Below are 21543 nucleotides of genomic sequence, written 5' to 3' on the forward strand. Positions count from 1 at the left end.
GCCACCATCAGCTTGCCCTGCCTGGGGGAGTCTCACTGCCTTGGGCCCCTCTGCAGGCCTCTCTGAGCAGACCCAGGCAGGGGCATGGATGCTGCAGTGGGTAGGGGGGTAGCAGGAGGGGGGACATGCCAGAGGAGGTCCTGCTGGGGCCAGAGTCAGCCCACTGTCTCCCTGGGGGCTGCAGAGACAGGATTGTGGAATCCCAGGGGCTCCGAGCCCTCCCAGGCTACAGGCAGCGGGTGGCAGACGTGGAGCATGGCTGGGGTGTACCACACCCCAAGAGCACTGTACTCTGAGTTTCGAGGTGGCTCCAGGCAGAGCCGTGGTCCCCTCCCTAGGGCCTAGGGGTGGGGTTTTCTCAGAATAAGGCCTTCAGTCAAGATACCTGCTGGGGCCTGGGGAATTCAGTGGGAGGCCCGGTCCCCCAGATTTTACCTCTGTCAGAAAGCGTGGATGGCCTGGTCACCTCCCAGGGAGGCAGGATGGCTGAGGCGGGGGGGGGGGGGTGTGTGTGGCACATTCTGGGCTTCTTAAGTGGCACTCCAGCTGCCCTGTCACCTCGGGGATCCATGTGGAGAAGGTTCAGGGAGGCAGCGCTTCTCCGGGCCCTCTCTTCCCCAAGACAGGCCCTAGTTTCAAGAGGTCACCATGAGCAGGTGGAGCAGGACTGGGAAAGACAGTGGAAGCCAGTGGAAAGTTCTGGAACTAGCCCTGGAGTAGGAAGCACACTGGATTTGTGTAGGAAGCCTCGGGGTGGAGGGGTCGATCATTCCTCTTGAATGAGACACAGAGGGGACAGCGGAGGCTAGGGGTGCCCCCCTGGTGGTCATGAGCAGTCCAGACGGTGATGGGGGAGACGAGAACTAAGCGGGTCAGCCGCTGGGGGCAGGAAGCGTTCCCACTGCAGCATGAGGTTAGACCGCTCGGAGGACTTCCTGACAGCAAGTGTGTCTGTGCTGGACGGGGGCCAGGAAGTGCGGAGGGGGAGAGGCAGGTGGGGAGACTTAGCCAGAAAAAGCCTCTACCTGCCTGGAAGTGGGCCCACCCCAGGGAAGGGAGGGGGCCTTGTTGGATGTCCCTCCGAGCCTGCACTGTTGGTGCTGGTGACGGAAAGGGAGTGAGCAGACGGGAGCCAGGTGAGGAGGAGCCGCCTCCCGTCTCAGGAGTGTGGGTGCTGGTGAAATGTCGGCTCCTGACGCCTCCACCCCCAGGTGACTCAGAGGCTCTAGTCACTGTCCTTATGCATCCCTCCTTCTACCTGTCAACCCATTTGCCCTCCAGATGCTCCCAGTCTGTAGGCGTGGGGGACAAGGTGACCTGGTGAGATTCTGCTTTTCAATCCCAGAAGCCCCACCATCAGCAACATAGATCATGGTGACAGCCATCTTAGGCATCACCAGCACCAAAATCACTCCCACCACCATCACTACCTCCATCTCCATCTCCAACTTCACCACCATCACCATCTGCATCCTCCCCACCATCACTACCTCCATCTCCAGCTCCACCATCATCACCATCACTACCTCCATCTCCAGCTCCACCATCACCACCATCACCATCACCACCTCCATCTCCAACTCCATCATCCAACTCCACCATCAACATCACCATCACTATCGCCATTTCTAACTCCACCATCACCATCACTACCTCCATGTCCACCACCACCACCATCACCATCAGTATCCCCACCACCATCACTATCTCCATCTCCAACTTCACCACCATCACCATCTGCATCCTCCCCACCATCACTACCTCCATCTCTAACTCTACCGTCATCACCATCACCACCTCCATCACCATCAGTATCCCCACCACCATCACTACCTCCATCTCCATCTCCAAGTCCACCATCATCACCATCACCACCTCCATCTCTACCACCACCACCCTCACCATCAGCATCCCCACCAGCATCACTACCTCCGTCTCCAACTCCACCACCATCACCATGATTACCTCCATCAATACTCCACCATCGCAGTCACGGCCTCCATATCAAGCTCCACTGCCATCACCATCACTAACTCCATCTCCAGCTCCACCACCATCACCATCACTATCGCCATGTCTAACTCCACCATCACCATCACTGCCTCCAGCTCCACCACCACCACCATCACCATCAGCATCTGCACCACCATCACTACCTCCATCTCCACCACCACCACCATCACTACCTCCATCTCCATCTCCAAGTCCACCATCATCACCATCACTACCTCCATCTCCACCACCACCACCATCACCATCAGTATCCCCACCACCATCACTACCTCCATCTCCAACTCCACCACCATCACCATCACTACTCCATCTCTGTCTCCAACTTCACCACCATCACCATCTGCATCCTCCCCACCATCACTACCTCCATCTCCAGCTCCACCATCATCACCGTCACTACCTCCATCTCCAGCTCCACCACCATCACCATCAGTTTCCCCACCACCATAACTACCTCCATCTCTGACTCTACCACCACCGTCACTACCTCCATCTCCAGCTCCATCCACAAAACTCACCACCACCCTGGGCTGCACGCGTTCCCGCCCATTGTAGTAACCACCACCGTGCCCAGCCCCACCCCTCTCCCTTGGGCACGGTGGTGCTGCTTAAGGCAGGCGAAGGGCAGCATGGGTAACCCACCTGTAAGGGCAAGTATTCGGGAATTAGAGCCCGGAGAGTGGGGCTTAGATGCACCCTCACACTCACCACCCTGAGGGACTGGCAAGATCTCTTTCCCCCGAGTCTCGGCGTCCTCTTGTGCAGAAGTCCCCATCAGGGGCACAGCATTCTGAACAGCTGGAGGAATAGAGGGGCAAGCTGAAGGCTGCAGTGGTCCCTGCCCCAGCTCTGAGCACCTCATGCCCTTGGACCTGAAACGCTGCCCAGCACGGGGCTCACCCCAAGGTGATGGATGGCAGACTCAGGCAGGGCCCTCGGGTTTTGGTGAGTCTTGTGGAACCCTTCCTGGCGGGCTTCTTGCAGTGAAAGCCAGGGAGCAGAGAGCAATTTCTGTGCTGGTCACCATTCCAGGCTGTCAAGAGCACGGAAGAGCTGTGAGCATGGGGCCCAGGCAGGATAATGTGTGGCCTCTCTTGGAAGACATGGCCTCCTTACAAAGAGGGGCCAGGATTGAGGGGAAACTGGGGGAGTCTGGTCACAGGTTGATCCAGATTCTGGTTGCTTTGAGCCCTGGCCCTGGTCATATGCTGACACTGACTTTCACTACACGCTGAGCCCTGACCTTGCTCGTATGCTGAGCCCTGAGCCTGACCTCACACCGAATCTTGACCCTGGTCGCACTCCAAGCCCTGACACCAGTGGCTCACGCCATCTGAGTCTTTCCTTCTGTGTGCATGGAGTGGGTGGCTTGGGTTCCATTTTGTCTTTAGTGCTTTTCCCTCACTTTTTCCTTTGCGTATGGTTCTGGGCACAAACAGGACAGGGAAGATCAGGGAACTGGCTGAAACTTGTGCTGGTCACTCCACGGTGATGTTGGTGAGCCCTCTGCAGAACCCGACTTGCACACCCTGGCCCCATGCTCTGTGCCTCCTTCCCCGGGGGTGTTGCTGGGGCCCACTTCCTCCACCTGGACACCCTGCTCCTAGGGTGTCCTTGGGTGTCCAGCTTCCTTCCATAACAGCTGAAGATGAGGGAGGGAGCACAGGCCATGGTCCTCATCTGAATCCTCCTGGCCAGATGGGCTTAGAATTCAGGACTCTGGATTCAGAGCCAGTACAGTGCATGGGTGAGGTTCCACCGAACACCCCAGGGGGAACATGCTAACATGTCCAAGCGTGCATTTTGAGGTTCAAATGAGCTGTGACGAGCTTCATTTTGGGTCACATCTTGCTGGCCAATCTCACCCCACATTTTGGCTTTCTGGAGTGTTCATAATTGGACTTGGGCTGTGTGCCCTGGGGAAGCAATGGTTCCCAAGTGCCTGCCGTGCGAGGCTGGAGGGCTTGGCACCTCTGGGCTGCCGCATGCCTCCCTCCCTCCCTCCCTCCCTCCCTCCCTGTTGTCCACTCACACAGGTCACAGTGGTCACTCAGCCCCTCCCAGCCAGGCAAGGTCCCTAGTCTCTCTCCATCCTTGGTCACTGCAGTCACTCACAGTGGGCAGCCCTCACTAAGCTCCTCCCCATCCCTCTGCTGGTGAAGACTATGGGTGAGGGGGGGTGGTCACAGGTGACCCATGAGATGCCTACAAGCTGGGGAAAGAACAGGCAAGGCTGCTACGGGAACCTTGTGCCAGGCAGCACCCACGGCTTTTTAACTGGTTCTGACATCGCTTTCCTGTTGGATGACATCGTTTTCCTGTTGGATGACATCGTTAGTGGCCCATAATCTCAGGGTGCTGGGGGCCCCAAATACACGTCTCCTCTGTGGGCAGGCCTCTGCCTGCTGCCTCTCAGGGCCCAGGGGGTCCGCCTGGCTGGTAGAGGCCCTGAGGCTCGCTGGGGTGGGGTGCACAGCCCAGGGTGAGTAGATCAGCCACTGCACAACCGCAGCCCCTCATGTGTCCTGCCAGCTCCCTGTGGAGGCTCAGGCTGCCCCCTGCTGGAAGCACAGGAGAAAGGTGGGACCCGCAGTGTCCACTCGCTCAGCCAGCCTTTCAGAGCTCAGGCTGAGAAGCAGGTGGGTGCGAGCCCCCAGGCCTCCCCAGCCCTCCCCGCCCAGGTGGAGGGCCACCGAGGTCGGCAAAGACCACTGCCAGCCCACCAGGGTCCCGGTGTGTGTGCTGCACAGAGGAGAGACACGCAGAGAGAACTTGGGTTTTTAATTCTTTTTATTGAAGAAAAGAAAAGGAGAGAAAAAATAGATTCCCCACCCCTGTTTCTTCCCGGAGTGGGCTTCTGCTCCTGGCCCTGGGTGGCGTAGGGGAGAGGGCTGTGCTCTCCGCCTGGGCCTGGGGAGGGGCACCCAGGCCCTGGAAGGGGTTGTGGGAGGGGGGCTGGCTGCTTCCGAGGGGTGGGGGTGTCTAAAAAACGGTGCCAGGCTGGCCGGGCCAAGCAGGCTGGTCCTCTGCTGCAGCAGCTCAGGCGGGCATCCCTGGGGACGCTGGCCACGCCCGGCCTGGCCGTTGTCCGCGGCTGTCTGCCCGTCCACCAGGGCTGGGCCCGAGGAGGGCAGAGTCTGAGGCACCTTCGGCCTCTGGAGCCCTGTGCCCACGGGGGCCGCTGTCTCCTGTCCCGTCTGGCTCTGGTCCCAGCACTGCGGGCCTCTGCCTGGCCGCCGTCCGAGCGCCCTGAGGCCGGGGCGCGGGCCTCGCCCGCTGCCCACGAGCGTGTCTGTGCCCGTCCTGCGGCAGGAGCGGGCAGAGCAGCGTCCCTCGTCCGTGGCCCGGTGCGTGGCCGCCGCCCGCCCGCTCAGACCTCGGTCTGGAGGTCAATGATGTCCTGGCCCACCAGCGGGATGGTGGCGCCCGACTTCTCCCACTCCACGCTCCGCAGCTCCAGCGGGGACGGTGGGAGCGGCTCCAGCTCCTTCTTCACCCAGGCGGGCGGCCCGTGCGCTTTCCGGAGGCTCTCCCAGGGCCGCTTGTTGGGTGTCTGCTGCTTTTCTAGCTGCTGGCCGGTGGGCAGTGGACGGGTGGGGGCCCAGTCGGAGGGACGCAGAGCAGACAGGGAGTGGAGAAGAGGAGGCAAGCCATGAGGAAGGGGCCGGGCCGGAGGGTGCGGGAGGCAGGGAGACCCAAGCACGGAGCGGGGAGCCTGGGAGCAGAGCCTTTCCCGACCGCACAAGGGCGGCGACCCCTACCACTGAGTAAAGGGTGTGGGAGTGGCTTGCCAGGAAGGACAGTCGGAGGCCCCTGCCCACTCACGACCCCTCCCTTGGCTGCTGCCTGGCACTGGGGGGCAGCCTTGTCCAGGCTCGCCCAGGATAGGGTCAGCCCGGCATGCTGTCTACCCTTCCAGCCGGCCCCCGAACAGACCCATCCACCCGCCCTGTCCCTCCAGGGTCTAGCAAGAGCTGGGCCACGCCAATCCTGGGGAAAGGCTGAATGAATGAATGAAGTAGGACCAGACGAAGAAGATAAGGGCTTACCTAAGGGCTCATAGCCCCGTCCACGCCCGGCCCACGCCCCTGCCCCACTCTCGGCTCCGTCCCCCAAAGCCCCCCCCAGCCCCCGTCCTCCAGACCTTGCTGTCTGGGCCCAGCACATCCTTGTCCTTCTCTGTGTGCTGTAACTTCCGGTTCAGGTCCTGGAACATGTCCTGGTGCCGCTTCCGTGTGTGCATGATTTTCTGCAGGGGGCAGGGAGGCAGCGAGCCCTGAGCCAGGAAAGGGGCTGCCCTGGCCCCGCCTGAGCAGGCTCCTGGGGACTGGGCGCCCGATGGGGGGGAGGGGGCAGTCCTTCTCCCCAGCCCCTCCCCACCTGCTGTAAGGCCTGGGCCGGGTGAGTGGGACAGGGTACACCAGGACCCACCTCAAAGTCCAGTTCCGCATACCGTGATTTCCGCCGCTGTGGGGAGAAGGGGTTGGTGTATACTGGTGAGCATACCCTCAGATCCCCTAAACAGGAGCTCCTGCCAGAGGGTGAGGGAGGCCAGGGACACCCTGCCCCGGCCCACCCTTGTTCCCAGCCGAGCCCCAGCGGACACACCTCCAAGTGCACTGAAGCTATGGCTCTCAGTATCCCGGGCCCTTAGAGGCTACTCTGCCTGGAGACACCTGGCAACCAGGGCTGGGCAAGGATGTCCAGTTCAGGCAGCCCAGGACACGCTCCCAGGGACAAGGAGACTGCGACACAGGGTCGTAGCACTTCTGGCCGGCCACACAACTGGAACCCCGGGGCTGAATCATCCAAGGCACGCACCAGGAGGCGGGAGCCCGGACTGCAGAGGGTGGGGCTCCCCGAGGGTGCTGGGCCTGGCTGGCTCCCCCGCAACCCTGAGCCTTTGTCCTACAGGCTGAGCAGGGCTTGGGGGTCACCTCCAGGTCTCAGGCTGGCCTAAGGGGGGGCGTGCTGCTCAACCACGAAGGGGCTGGACTGTGTCCAGGCTGAGGGCTCCTGAGCCCTATGCAATCAGCGAGACCACCATCGAGGGCAACCACCTGACTAGTTGTGTCTTTGGCACAGACAGGGCCATGTGGGCCCGGCAGGTCCCGGGAGCAGGGCTGGAGGGAGGCAGATGCTGACCTCCCCAGGCAGGGCCCTGACACACGCCAGGCGGGCCAGGGGGAGGCAAGCTCGCCCCAGCCCAGGCCTCAGGTTCCCATCCTGCCAATGGGGCCCATTCCCACAGAGGAGACGCTGGCCTCCTGGCCTTCCAGGCCTGGGCTCCCTGAGGCTGGCTGCCACCCCACCTGGACGCCCCGCACCCCCAGCTGAGCCGTCGCCTAAACCCACAGGGCCGACACACCTGTGCCTTTCCCACTACGATCCCCTTGTCCTGGGAACAGCTCCCGGGACCCCCTTACCTCCAGGGAGCTCACGGACAGTGTGGAGACATTCTCCGTCTTCGTCCCGGGCCCCGTGCTGGGCCCCTGGTGGGCAGCGGGCTCCCCGGGCTCCCCCAGGCTGGGGGGTGCCGGCTCCAGGGGGGGCGGCGGGGGCAGGGGCTGCTGGGGTGGTGGGGGCGGCGGGGGTGGGGGTGGTGGGGGCTGGGTTGGGGGTGGATCTGGGGGCCCACTGCTGGGGGGCTGGCGGGAGGGCGGGCTGCGGGCCGGAAGCCCCGCGTCAGGCGCCATGCTGAGGTGGATGAGGCGGGTCTGGGGCATCTGGTCAATGTGGATGCTGTACTTGGGCTCCTCCGGGGGCTTGGGCCGCAGCGTGGCCGTGGCCGTGGGCAGGATCACGTAGCTTGTGTCCAGGGCTTTCTCTTGGGCCCGGCTCAGCTCCGAGTCCAGCTTCTTGAAGATGTCCCCGTCGCCGACGAATGACGACTTGGGCACCCTGTCCTTCTTGAGGGTCAGCGAGTGGTTGGGGAAGTCGGGCAGGGGCCCGCCGGGGCAGCGGGGCGAGCCGTGCAGGTGCAGCTTGGACACATTGGCCGGCAGGCTGTTGAAGTTGGAGGGCGCCTTGGCGTGGGCCAGCTTCAGCTTCTCCTCCTCTGGCAGCGACGGCCGTTTGAGCGTGCCCGTGATGGTGGCCGTGCGGCAAGCTGCGATGTCCTTGTTTAGCACTGTGGGGACAGACAAGGGGGTCAGGGTGGCCGAGGAGGGTGGCACCAGGCCCCCCGGGTCTCAGCTGCTGACTGATCTGGGCACTTGCCGGCCTTGTGTTTGGTGCTGCAGCAGCTCACGCGCCCGTGTGCCTTCGGTGGAGGCTGGGACGCAGGGACACCTCCCCGCAGAGCACAGAAGACCACCACCCACAGCAGCTGGCGGGCGCGTGGGGGCAGCCTGTGCTGCCTGGCGGTGTGGCACACAGGCCCCCTGCGGGTGGGACCGCACACCGGCCTCTCTGCTGTGCAGCTGCAGGACCAGGCTGCCTTGACCTCCACCCGATCTGGGCCACAGCGTCCCCACCACCTGCCTCGTCCCTGCCAGTCAGCTCGGCCTCCACCAGCCCACGGAAAATGCAAAGCGATGGCAGCGCTGCCCACAGCCCACTGAGGCCCAGCCCTAGGGAAACCTGCTCTGAAGGTAGCACCCCACCCCCTGCCCCCCGACACCGGCACTGGTGGTGGACAGACGCCTATGTCACACCCTGGCTTGTCAGCTGCTTCCTGCTTCCTCCTCCTCTAAGCCGCCCAGACCAGTGGGCACTGGCCCACCTTGGTCCTCCTCTTTGTCCTCCCCAGCAGCCAGGGTCCCAGGCCCCTTCTGTTCTCCACCCCCTAAGCGCCAACACCAACACCCAGTCTGCAGTTCTGCTCTGCCCCTGGTCCTCGTGGCCCAACCAACCTACCAACTTCCCTGCCAAACCTGCTCCCTGCCACTTGTCTCAGGTTCATGGTCGGGAAAGGCCCCCTGCTTCTCCCGTGCGTGTCCCTACCCTCTGGCTGTCCCCCTGGAGCCTGGGTCTAGCCCCGTGGGCCTCCCCCGCGCAGATTCCCTGCAGGCCTCCTGGGCACTCGCTGGGGCCCCCATCTGCCCTGTGCCGGCCTGGGTGGGCCCCTGTCCCCTGGCCACTGGCTCTTCTCGAGGAAACAGGCCAGGCTGGGCCAGATTACCAATGACAAACAAACTGGACGCTCACAGACCCAAGACCCCAAATGCTCTCAACTCTTGGGGTCACCTTTCAGGGAGGTTGGCACATGAGACGAAAATGGAGCAGGAACCAAGCCAGAGGTCACCTCCTCCAGGAAGCCGTCCTGGTGTCCTTCTGGCAGCACCTGGCCCCGCCCACCCAGGCCTGGCCCCGCCCACCCAGGCCTGGCCCCGCCCCTCCCCAAGGCCATCTCTAGAAAAGATGCTCCCAGACATCTGATGGGTCAGAGAGGACAGAACCAGCTGGTCCCGTGAGGCCCTGACACCTGGCTCACAATACCACAACACCTGGACAGCTTCCTTTCATTGGGCAAACGATTCTGTTTTTGCACTTGCCTCCTGGAAGCTCATCACCTGCCTAAGGCTCACTGCTCCCAGTGATGTCCCACTAACCTGGAAGCTCAGCCAGCCTCGCCTCTGTGGATAGGCTAACAGTGAAGGAATGAAAGCAACACAGAAGGGAGGCCTGTGAGGGGGCAGGAGCGTGAGCCACTCTGCGCCTCACAGAGCTGGCTCGGCCACATTGCCCCACAGGAGGGACAGAGGGCTGAGGATGGGGGCACGCAGAGGGCGAGGAGCGGGCCAGGCTGGGGTCGGGGGAGCCCCAGAAGGTGCTCTCTAGTGCTGAGGGCTCCCCGAGCGCGGACGCCCCTCCCCTGCTGGGCCTGAGCCTCAGGACGGCTCTCTGAGCCTGCCGCTTCGGCCCCCGGGACCCTGCGGGCAGCCTTGGGGGAGTGGCCAGGGGATGGGGGCCTGGAGATGGTTGGTGGTTGTGAGATGAGGACAGACAGCAGACACACGCACGGAGAAAAGAAGAAACAGTGGGCCCAGGCCAGGCCCACCTGTCGCTCTCACCTGTCAGGCGCTCACCTGATCTACAGGCCAGATCCACGTCCTTCTCAAAGTCGGTCTACAAGACAGAGATGGGCAGAGTGAGGGCCTGAGGGTGGGCACGGCAGGGCACGGCAGGGCTGGGCTGGGCTGCTGCCCCGGTGCCACGCTGCCCGCAGGCCAGGAAGGAGGGCCGCCCCAGAGCTGCAGCCACACCTCAGAGTGGCGTGTGTGATGCTGTGCGTGTGCACGTGTGTGCAAGCTCCAGAGGGCCAAGGGTGTCCACAGGCTCCAGGGTGCCCATGGCTGATGCGCTGACACAGAGCGAGCCTGCATGCCCCTGCGGGCCCACGTGTGTGCAGCTGTGTGCCCGCGCGCCTGTGTGCGAACCCCCCGCACATGTGAGCACTCTCCCTTTCTGGGCGTCTGTGATTAGGAACAGCTCGATCACGCCCTGGGCCTCCGGTCTGTCCAGAGGGATGGGACACACGGAGGGTCCCATAGCAGAACCCCTGCTGCCCACCCACTCGTGTGTCAGGAAGGGGCCTACCCCCATCACCCCTATGGCCCCCACCACAGCCGTCTGGACGAGGAAGTGGAGACCAGCCGGCCCGGAACAGGCACGGTGGGGTCAGGGCACAGGCGTTCACGCCAGGGTGGGACTCGCTGCTCCTGCAGCAGCACTTGCCCCGCATGCCGCACCCCTCCACCCCAGGCTAGGAGGTGGGAGAGGCAGAGGTGGGTGGTCCCCGCCCCGCCCCCAGGGAGCTCCCCAGTTGGGGAACCCGGCTCGGGCCACCCAGGCAGGGCAGTGGCATTCTCCCAGGCCTTGGGGCCCCAGGGGATAGCAGGGCCCTTAGTTAAGACTGGAAGCTCCTTCCTGGCAAATGCGGAGGCCAAGTTGTCAGAAAGATCAGGGTCTTTGCCCAGAGGTCAGAGGCCAGGAGAAGTGTCAGGGGATCCGGGACCTGGCTTCAGCCCACCTTGGGCTCCTGCCTCACCCTTGAAAACGCCTCCCTGAGCCCGGCCGCTAGCTTCTGCCAAGGCCCTGCCTGTGAGGCGGCCGGCACCCCGAAGACTGAACGAGCACTTCCCACCTGCTGGGGGCACCCAGCGGGCAGCAGGCACCAAATGACAACGTGGAGAATTCACCCAGGACGTTACCAGGGTCTGAACAGGCGGCTTGGTGGGGCTCAGGGAAGGCTCCCTGGAAGAGGTGACGGCTGCAAAGTGGGCAGCAGGGGTAGGCAGGGGTGTGCGGTGCCCGAGACCGCACCGTGCGTGTGACACGAGAGAGCAAGGAGTCAGGCCCTCAGGGGACGTGTGAGCACAAGCTCACGGCGGGGCAGGCGGCAGGGGCGCGGAAGGTGTGCGGACAGAGGGCGTGGCTGGCACCAGAGGATGAGCCCGGGGCAGACACCGGCCCCGCCCAGCTCCCTCATCCCTTGACCCTGGCCATGCCCCCGGACTGCGGGTTTCACCTCGGCGAGACCCCAGCCTCAAACTGGGCTCGGAGGTCCTCCTATCGGGCTGCTGGGGCCGAGCAGGGGCTGTCTGTGTTCCGGCCCCGAACCCTACCATGAGCTGGGCGTGGCCGTTCTGGAAGGAGCCCCCCGAGTCCCCGTTGCCCTCCTCCTGGCGGTCCACCACGCGGCACTTCACAGCGTCCTGGACCTGCGGATGGAGAGCAGAGGCAGTCAACGGCCAGCTACGCCCCCAGCGCCGGGAAGGTGGGTTCGAGTCTAGCAGGCAGGATCTTGGTGAGGGGTGGGCCTATCGCGGGCCACACGGACACACGTGCCACAGCGGGAGTTGGTGGGGGCGCTCACATGGGCACCCGCTTGTCTGTGTGCCAGAGTGGGACACGGAGTGTGGAGCAGCTTCAACAGCAGCCGGCCAGGGCCTGGCCTCTGCTCTGACCTCTGAGATCTCCTCTATGCCCGTCTTGGGGTGAAAACTCAAAAAACACGGCGCTCTGGGCCCCTGAGAACACGCCGCAAGCTCTCCTGGCCGGAATCTGTGGGTAAGAGCCCACCACTGCCGGCCTGAGTCAGCTGGTGTCCAGATGTGTCCTGAGTCACTGTGGCCGGCACATCCCTGAATGTCTGGGGCTAGCTGGGGTCAGGCCCTCGTTCCCTCATCACCAAGAACAGAGCGCTCCGTGGAAGGGGTGAGCCATTACGGCCTCGGGCTCTTCAGAGAGGAGAGAGAGGGTGGCTGCGAGCGAGAGGCCAGGGAGCAGGTGGCAGGGAGCTGGGGAGCAGGAAGCAGCCAGAGGAGGAGGAGACCCAGTTAGCCACGGACGCTGCTGGTCTGTGCGAGTGGGAGCCGTGGCTGCCACCTCCGCCTGCTGCAGACAGCACCAGGCGCGGGGACAGCAGTGAGCAGAGCGCCCGTCCTCAGGGCGCTGACACTTCAGAGGCCACAAGCGGGGGCACAGGGAATAAATGAAGGTGCAGGAAGCTAAAGCACAGAAAGTGGGGTGGGCTACTGACAGAAGGCTGCCTGGAGGAGGAGTCCTGAGTTACGGTGGGGAGAGCTGGGAGGAGGACTTCCAGACACCGACCCAGCACACACCCAAGAACCTGTGCCCAGTGACCCCGGCCACCGAGCCTGTGCTGCTGTGAGGGCTGGGAGAGCCCAGTGCGCATGGCCACCCGGCCGGTCAGGGGCTTGCTGGCCCCAGGGCCGTAGACATTCGGAGCACACTCCCATTCTCATGCTCGCTGACCGGCCAACAAACATCCGCTCGGCCCTGCTGCATGCCCAGCGGGGCAGGCCTGGCCCCAGAGGCGGCGGACTCGAGGGTGCGGAGGACACGCTGTCCCCTGGCACGGACGGCCGGGGGCTCCCCATGTCTCGTGTCCTCGCGCCGCGACCGACTCCACGGGCGCTGGCCGGGACCCTGCTTGTGCCCGTCAGGACATCCTGTGCCCACGGGGCCGGCGTCTGAGTGCCCCTCCTTGCCCGTCCTCCCCAGCACAGCTGAGCGGGCTCAGGTGGCCGGGCCCCTCCCATGGGTCCCTGGAGCTCACTGAGGGTGGGGGAGGCCGGCCCATGGGTCCTCCGGCCCAGCCCTGCAGGCGCACGTAGGGGCTTCCGAGCCCACCGTCTAATGTCCCTAGGGGCGGCCCGGAGCTCCAGACAGCCGAATCCATGCCAGCCCCCATGAGCCCACCCTCGGCGCGGCCTGCCCTCCACAGGACGCCCGTCACCTGAATCCACCTCTGACTTCCGCCCCCACCCCTCAGGACACAGCCTTGGCTCCTCCATCTTCCGAGCGCTTCCATCTCTACTCAACATCTCTGCCACCCACAGGCTCTCTTCCTGACTTAGGACGCCACTCTGTCGTTGCTGCCCCTCTTGGTTTGCAGACGGTGAGGCGGCTGAGGGCCACGAGCCCAGGCCACCGCAGCTTCAGTCCGTCCAAGGTGAGTGGGCACGAGCTACTCTGGGGGCCATCCCGAGGCTCCTTAACGCGCATGTGCGGGGGGCCAGGCCCAAGCGGGTGCTGGGCTGGGGGAGCGAGGTTCTCTCTGCAGGGCGTCACTGTAGGTCCACAGGGTCACCTCCGCCTGGGCCGTCTCTGGCTCCAGCATGGGCGGGCCCCGCCTGTCTCGGGGGAGGCTCTCCCTGGGCCCTCAGGACTAGAGAGCGGACACACGGGACCGACTGGACGTCTGCAGGTGGTGGGGGCACCACTTCCTTGGCAGAAATGTCAGGGCTTCGCCCTGCTGTCTTTCCTGGAGCAGGAGCCCCTGGAGAGGGGCATTCCCGTCTTCCCCAGGTGTGAGCAGGGCAGGGGGTGGGCTTGGCTGTCCCCGCCAGGGCGGCCCCATCTTCAGCTGTGCAGAGCCCTGGCGTCCACGCCCAGAGGGGAAGCTCCTAGGCAGGGAGGCTGGGTGGGCCGCGCCAGCCAGGCAGGCAGAAGACAGATCACCCCTCAGGGTCTCAGGACATCCCAGCACCGAGGGACACTCCGGCCTGGCCTCCTGGGCTGCCCAGCGCGCTCAATGCCCTCCACGAGACCCTGGGGTGGGCTCTAGTGCAGCCACGTCTGATGCTGGTGTGTCACACTCCCGCCCCCCAGGATAGGGACACGTCCCCTCCGTCGTTGCTACCAGCCAGGAGACGGTTGGGCCAGGGTTCGGTCAAAGCCTTCTCCTATACCTTCCGGAGAAGCCCAGAAAATGCCACGCCGGGAGTCCCAGCTGCCCCGGGAGCCATTCCCGCCTCTGGGCCCCCACCAGCCCCAAAGTACGAGCCCCGCCTCGGCTGGAGCCTGCACAGGGCACCGGAGCGCCCTCTACGAGAAGCTGTGTGTCGACTGAACCCTGGCTGCATGCTGGGCCCAAGTCCAGCCTCTCGGAAGGGTCAGGGCCCAGGAAGCTGCCCTTCCCCCACTTCCTGCCTCCTTCCAGAACCTTCTGGCCGCGGGGAGGTGGTTTCCCAGTGCCCAGTGCCAGGCTGACTGCTCATCCCCAGGCTGGAGGGCAGTGCGGCCCCTGGCCCACTGCGAGGCCCGGGGAGGAAGGGCACCCCCTGCCCGCCCGCCTGCCGGCCCACCTCCCTCCGCAGGATACAGTGCACCATCACGATGACGAAGCCCTCCAGCGAGTCGAAGACAGCGAAGAGGATCTGGAAGAGGGCGGACCTGCGGTCGGTGACGGCGAGCACAGCGGACATCCAGGTCAGCGCCAGCAGCGGCAGCACCACGCAGGAGCTCCATAGCGAGGCCCTGCGGACGCGGTGGGCGTCATGGCCGCCCTGGAGCCCCGGGGGCAGGCCGGGCCACCTCCCTTCCAGGGCTCAGGCCCACCTCCCTTCCCAGGCAGGTCCCGCCACGCCCTCTCCCCCAACCGGAGAAACCCGCCCCCACCCAGCCCAGCTGCCTCCTCTCCTGGGGAGCCGACTTTGCCAGCAACACCCCCAGCTGGGAGCTCGAAGGGCAGCTGGGGACTCGGGACGGGGGTCCCAGGTGGCTGGGCAGCAGTGAGGGCTGGGGGGACGGGTCTCTGGAAGATGCAGGTGCTTGAGCATCCCGGAGGCCCCAGGAGGGAGACATGCATGCTGCAGGGAGGGGTGAGCTGGGGGAGGAGGGGTCTGGTCCAGCCCGAGCCAGAGGCCCAGGGCCAGGACTGCCGGAGGGCCGCAGGGGAAGGCGTCTGGCCAGGCCTCTGAGCACACAGAGAGACAGGGTTGGGGTCAGCGGGGTCGGGGGTAGGGGACCAGAGGACCCCTCAGGGAGGGGAAGGAGCAGACCTGCGAGGAAAGGAGACAGACGACAGACAGACAGGGCCGTATGGGGAAGGGACGGGACAGACAGGGACAGAAACGACAGGCGCGTCCCCCTCTTGGTGGGCCCTGCTCTGCCCTGCTCCGAAGCCTTCGCCCGTTCCTCCAGGAAGTCCTCCAGGAGCACCTCAGAGGCAGGCATCACCCTCTGCACCACCATGAGCTACACGGGAGGTTACTCTGGGCTGTCTCCTTGTCCCCACAGTGGGGACACTGTGAGCCAACAGGCTGTGTGGGGACAGAAAGCGCGCCAGCATGGTCCCGGGGGGCAGTGTGAGGAAACCTGCCTGAGGCCCTGTCCCCGCCGCTACGGCCACTCTCAGGCCGGCCGGGCCCGAGGACTGCAGCCAGGGTGGGCTCTGCCCCTGGGCCCGTGGCTGCCCGCAGGGGCTCTGGCGGGACTCTTTCCCCAGGAGCAGGTGGGGCAGGACCGCGGGCAGCCACCGGGGGGAGCTGGTGGGAGAAAGGCTGGGGTCCCCTTAGGTCCCCGAGCCCCAAGCCGGCGGGGCCTCCAGTCGGCATGGTGAGATCCGCCCCCAAGGCTGCGCCACCCCTGCAACGGATCACCGTGAGGGGCCCAGACCCACGGGAAAACTGCCCTCATTGACCTGGACAGGGCAAGCCAGCCACACCTGCCTCCCCGGGTCTCCGTGTCCTCCCCCCACCCTGCCTGGCCGTCTCCAGGGCCTGGGTCCCCACTTCAGGGTCAGCCCTGTGTCTCCTCCCAGGGGAGCCCCTAAGGCCACCCCAGGGACAGCCCCCACCCTGGGGCACATTCCCTGGGCACGGCAGGCCTCCAGAGCTAGACCTGGCCTCTCTCGTCACCTCACAGGCCTCTCAAGACTACTGGCGCTGAGAACAAGGGGGCCAGGCGGAATCCCCCGGGCCGGGGACCTGCACCGCAGGCTGTGTACCCTCAACGCACCTGCCTGCGTGCCCACACCTTGGCCTGGCGCCTCAGAGCCCACGACGGGGCCCTGTCCCGGCCTGGGCCTGTCTCTCCCCGGGGGGGGCAGAGCCCCGCAGTCTGCCTCCTCTCTCCCACAGCAGGCCCTCTTGAGCTGGACCCCGGGCCCAGCCACCCCCTCATGGTCTGAGCAAGAGGGCTCGGGCCTACCCCACCGAAACGCTTCATCCCGCCGTGAGTCACTGTCCCCCGGGCCCGAGGCCTGGCGCTGACAGCCGGCTGGCAGACGGCCGGGGCCTGGGGACCCGTAAATCACTCCGATGCCTGCGGTTTGTCCTCTACAGCTTCTGAAGCGTTTCTGCCCTGCAGCTGGGGGCGGGGGCGGGGGCGTGCAGGTCCAGGCGTGACCGCTGGGCAGGCGGAGGGGCAGGTGCGTAGCCACCCCCGTGGGAAAGTCAGATGTCCCAGGGGAGGGGTCTGGGCATGCCCACTGCCACTGACCTCCCATGCGACCTGCCCAGTACGTCCCCCAGGGGTCTGGGGACAGCCTCTCAGCACAGCCCGAGTCACAGCTGAGGCTGTCCCCCACCCCGTGGGCCTGCCTGCCTGCGGAACAACAGAGGGGCTTAGCTGAGCCCCAGGTGTCCGGGCTGTGGACCCCAGCACGGAGGAGCAGCCCGTCCCCTCCAGAGGACACGGAGTCTCCACCCCAAGTGTCCGGAGGCCAAGCGGGCTCTCCCCCAGGAGGGTCCCGGGGACCTCTGTCTCTGGGGACCAGACGACCAGATGCTCCTGGGTCATCTGATCCACCAGGCTACACTTTCCTTGCTCTGCTCGCAGCCCCTGGAGGCAGCCGGGGTCAGCGAACAGTCCAGCTGCCCCAACACACCCAGTCTCCACAGGTGTGGCGGCCTCTCAAACTGATACTGCGACTCTCGACCAACACAGCCACATTCCGCCACACTCACACGGAGCACAGTGACCCCTCGCAGCCAGAGGCCCAGCCCGACTCCCTGCCCTCGGGCCCGGCTGGTTCCCTGAGGCCACGGAGGATGGAAGGGAGAAGACGGGCTGGGCAGGGACTGCGGGACCACAGCGTGAGGAGACCGGGGGTGGGGGGGGGTGCGGGATGCTGAGGCCCAGAGGGGACAGCAGAGACGGCATGAAGGACAGAGAAAGCGTTAACACGAACGAGATGTGACCGCGGGGCGCAGAGCCCGCAGGCGGGCGAGGGGCGGCACTAACATGGTGTGACTGGCAGCTTCGTAGGCGGCGTTGGCCTCAGAGAGGGCTGCACACTTGGCACATTTTGGGGGGTGCCCGAGGGGGGCTTGGGGCAGCTGACTGCAGGTGAAATTAACAGACTGAAACGAGAGCAAAACTGTTCTCGCGGAAACAGGCAGGGGGAACGGGAGGGGTGTAGCCCCAAAACTAACCAGAGGGCGTCCAGCCCGAGCCTCCCCAGGTAGGGGGATGGGGTCCGGCGGGGGGCGAGGCTCCAGGGCAGGGGTGAGGATGGGGGTCAGGGGTCCCTGGGTCTCTTTCCACCTGGGGTCCTGGACCTGCTAGGCGGCAGGGAGAGCCAAGCGCGGGCTCTGAGGCTGGGTGCGGCTGACCGCAGGGCAGGGCCGCCTGGGCCCGTGTACACCCACGTTCAGCACAGCGTGATGCGAGCCGCTCACATTCACAGCAAGAAGTGGGCCACCTGGACAAGGCCACAGTCTCCCCCACATCTGGCAGGACCAGGCGCTGCCCCAGCCAGAGAGGGAGGGATTCATTTGCTCGATGGTCCCGGGGGGCACCTATGAGCTACCTGGGCAGCACCCTCCCCGCCCCCCCCCCGGCCAGCACTAAGCATGCGGGGTGCTGGGGTCAGGCCCACAGGCGAGTCCAGCTGGGCTTTCGAGCCCTGGCACTGCTGCACCTGAGGAAGGCCGAACGAGGCAGGCGGCCTGACCTGACTCCAGCCCTGCTCCCCCCGCCCCCTGCCCCCTGCCCCCACCCCAACCTCAGCTTCAGTCTGCACTGCTGTGAGATGGGAGCAGGACTGCAGACCGTGCCTCACGAGTCACTGCAGGAGACCAAGAGGACAGCGCCACGGGGCAGACGGGCCCAGCCTTGCTGCCGCCCTGAGCCCGTGCTATGTCCCGAGCAGTGCGACCCGCCGTTCCTGGAGCACGTGTGGCTGACGCTGTGCTCTGGGACAAGCCTGCCAGCCCCCGCTTCGCAGACTCAGAGCAGAGGCCGAGGCAGTGCAGGGCCCAGGCCCACAGCCAGGCCGGCCAGCTCCCAGACCCCGCGGGCCATCCAGGGTCACACGCCTTCCCCAGGGCAGGCTTCTAACAGGAACAGAGCCCCCCAGGGGCCCATGGGAGGGGCTCCTGAAGCTCTGTTCACGGGGAACCCAAGAGCTGGACGAGGCGAGGGAGAGAGACAGAGAGATGGAGACCAGGCAGGACTGGCACGGGGGGGGGTGGGGAGGGGCGTGGACCCCCGCACAGACACCAGCCAGGGCAGAGGTGAGGCGAAGAGGGCTTGGCGTTGGGGTGGGACAGGCCCCGTCCGTGATCCCAGGCGGCTCCCGGCCCCCACAGCTGGAGGAGCATCGCCCCACCCTCATGTGCCTCTGTTCAGATTGGGCACTGCAGCCCCTGGGCACCGCCCACCCAAGCGCCGTGGACCTGTCCAGGCGCCGCCCTCTTGGGGCTGGCTCCCCAGGCAGAAAGAGCATCCCGCCTGGCCCCGCACCCTCCCCGTGCTGAAGGCATTGCAAACATGGGGCGCTGCGCCAGTTCAGGGCCAGCTGACCACAGAGGGGCGAGGAGAGGCTGGGCGCACGGCCCTCCACCCTGTGGGCCTGGGGTCTTGAGAAGCAGTCGGTTTCACGGCCTCTGAAAACCTGTGAAGCCCCTGCTCTGTCAGGGACTCCGTGCCTCCATTTCCCGACCTGCTTGGTGGGGGCGGGGGCTCTAGGTCATCCTGACTCAAGGGGGTCGCGGTGCGGCTGCCCAGTCCTACCCTGCCCGCTCCTTCAGCTTCTTGTCCGTGATGCCGTCCTTGGACACAAGCTTGTTGAACACCAGGATCCCAATGACCATGTTCACCTGCAGGGCGGGAGAAAGTGGATTTGGGGGTGTGCCTGCAGGGGCACTGGGGCCGGCCCCCCAAGCCCAGGCAGCACGGGGCTTCGCACAGCCTCCCACGGGTGAGGAGAGGAGCTCTAGGGAGGAAGCAGAGCCTCCAGGGAGGATGCAAAGGGGAGGGGGGCGCTGCCAGCTCCACCCAAACTCTGGTCCCTTTGCCCTGTCATCCTGAGGGGAGGGCATTTCAGGGACAGCGGAGACCAGGGCCCGGTGGCCGATGGGGATGCTGGGGACAGCCTGGAGCCCCGGTCCCTAGCGGGGGTTCTCCACACCATGTGGTCCCGCCAGACCCCCAAACCTGTGACAGGTCCCCAGGCCCACTGCCACCCGTCCTGGGATCAACAACAGTTTGTGAAGCCAGGATTCCATCTGGGATGGAGTCCAGAGGTCAGGCTGGGGTTGGAGCGAATCGGCCCCTGCCCAGAGTGGTCAAGTACGTGAGCAGGCTGGCTGTAAGGCCCCACGGGGCACCTGTCCTGCGCAGACCGCAGAAGGGCCTGCAGGTGACCACCAGTCCAGCTGCTGCCACGCCCAGGCTCACCCTCTGCCCCCATCCTTAAGAGTCCTGGCAACTCGTGTGTGTCCCACGAACGATCTCGCCCAGCTCGAGCCCGACCTGACGCCGTCTCTGGATACCCCATCCTGGCTCTGCCTGGAGCCACATTGCTCTCCACACCGGGCAGTCCTTCAGAAACCTTAACTCAGGACCACCACCCCACAAGTCTTCCCTGAACCTGCTACCACTGGGCGCCTGCTCCGGGAAGTGCTTCTGGAGCCGAGGCGAGTCTCGGGCTACTGCTCACACTGCCACCCACGACAGAGACAGGCTGTCCCCAGCGTTCCCATCGGCCACCGGGCCCTGGTCTCCGCTCTCCCTGAAATGCCCTCCCCTCAGACTTCCACTCTGCAGAGACTGCGTGACCCCTCGCCAGGCTCCTGTGTCTCAGAGACCCTGGGACTCCGGGGGTCCCTGGACCCATGACCCTAGGCCCAGAGGTCTGGGAAGGCTGACTCCCTGGGACCCCCTCAGCTCCAAGCGCTCATGGCCGCACACACAGCGGCAGGCCTGTCCCTGCCTCCCGTCCTCTGGCTGAGAGCGGCTTTCCTGGGTGACCTCGTTTTCTGCTGTGGCTTGGGGCGGGGTAGGGGGCAGGACACCAGTGGCCGCCACCCTGCCTGCAGCGGCTCTGTGTCCTCCTTTATCTGCCTGTGCCTGTGTTACATGTGAAAAAGACCCTCAGGCTGGGAAAGACTGAAGGCAGGAGAAAAAGGGGACAACCAAAGATAAAATGGTTGGGTGGCATCACCAATCAATGGACGTAAGTTTGAGCACACTCCGGGAGATGGTGAAGGACACGGAAGGCTGGCGTGCTGCAGTCCATACGGGGTCGCAAAGAGCCGGACACGTGTGAGCAACCAAACCACCTGCCCGTGTTACAGGAGGGGCCCCAGGCAGCAGTCCACAGCAGGGCACACCAGGACCACGCCTGCCCTCCTTGCACTATGGGAAGGGACGCGGGGGACTCCTGCCTCTGACACCCCCTCTCCCCGGGCCTGCAGGAGGCCCAGCCCACTGACTAGTGGCATTGAAATGCAGAGCACGCAGCCTCCCTCCCTACCGGTCTTCCAGACTAAAGGAGCAGGCTGGCTGGGGCTGGGGGCAGGGGCCTGGGGGCCGCCCACGGATCCTGCCTACCAACTCCATCTGCCTGCTGGCTCCCCCATCTCCCGTCCCTTGCAGGCTCAGCCTCCCCTGGGTGCCCTGGGCCTCACTTTCCTCTCCAAGTCCAGTCTGCGCCCTCAGCCTGGCTCAGGTCTGATAACGAGGCAGTGAGGCCCAGCCCGGCGAGCAGGACCCTGCAGAGCGATGCTCTTTCCTGGGGGCAGGCGGGAGAGGAGGGCAAGACGGACTCAGATCTCCAGCCTCTCCCTGCTGACCGGTGACCTAGGAACGGTACCCCTGTGTGCCCGGGGCACTGCCATCCTCACCAAATGGGAGGAGAACTGCAGAAAGTGCTGGGGGGCGTGGGGGCAAGGGAAGGGGTTTCCTTCCTCTAGAGAATGACCGGTCGAGGAAAAAAAACCCTGGTGTGGTCGCATCTCTGCTGGCCTGGCCATCCGTCTGCTCACCGTCCTCTCACGGTCACTCACTCAAACCCGCACAGGCCTCCCGAAGGTACACGGCCACTGCACA

General features: G+C 65.1%; 1 protein-coding gene across 5 annotated transcripts in view; it reads right to left on the minus strand.

Moving 5' to 3' along the window:
• Window positions 1-4785: 4785 nt before the first annotated feature.
• Window positions 4786-21543, minus strand: part of ADGRB1 (adhesion G protein-coupled receptor B1) — a 78126-nt gene continuing 61368 nt past the window's right edge. For 3 of the 5 annotated variants that reach the window (XM_060419943.1, XM_060419942.1, XM_060419945.1), the window contains 8 exons: window positions 19225-19310; window positions 14571-14742; window positions 11583-11678; window positions 10029-10083; window positions 7440-8143; window positions 6445-6480; window positions 6158-6262; window positions 4786-5581 (listed from right to left, as the gene is read on the minus strand). In XM_060419943.1, the coding sequence (XP_060275926.1) occupies window positions 5384-5581; window positions 6158-6262; window positions 6445-6480; window positions 7440-8143; window positions 10029-10083; window positions 11583-11678; window positions 14571-14742; window positions 19225-19310 (1452 nt within the window). In that variant the 3' untranslated portion in view covers window positions 4786-5383. The remainder of the gene's footprint in view (window positions 5582-6157; window positions 6263-6444; window positions 6481-7439; window positions 8144-10028; window positions 10084-11582; window positions 11679-14570; window positions 14743-19224; window positions 19311-21543) is intronic. The other 2 variants (XM_060419944.1, XM_027972819.3) reach the window with 1 other exon arrangement.

This window comes from Ovis aries, chromosome 9 (assembly GCF_016772045.2).
Source record: "Ovis aries strain OAR_USU_Benz2616 breed Rambouillet chromosome 9, ARS-UI_Ramb_v3.0, whole genome shotgun sequence".
Lineage (NCBI taxonomy): Eukaryota > Metazoa > Chordata > Mammalia > Artiodactyla > Bovidae > Ovis > Ovis aries.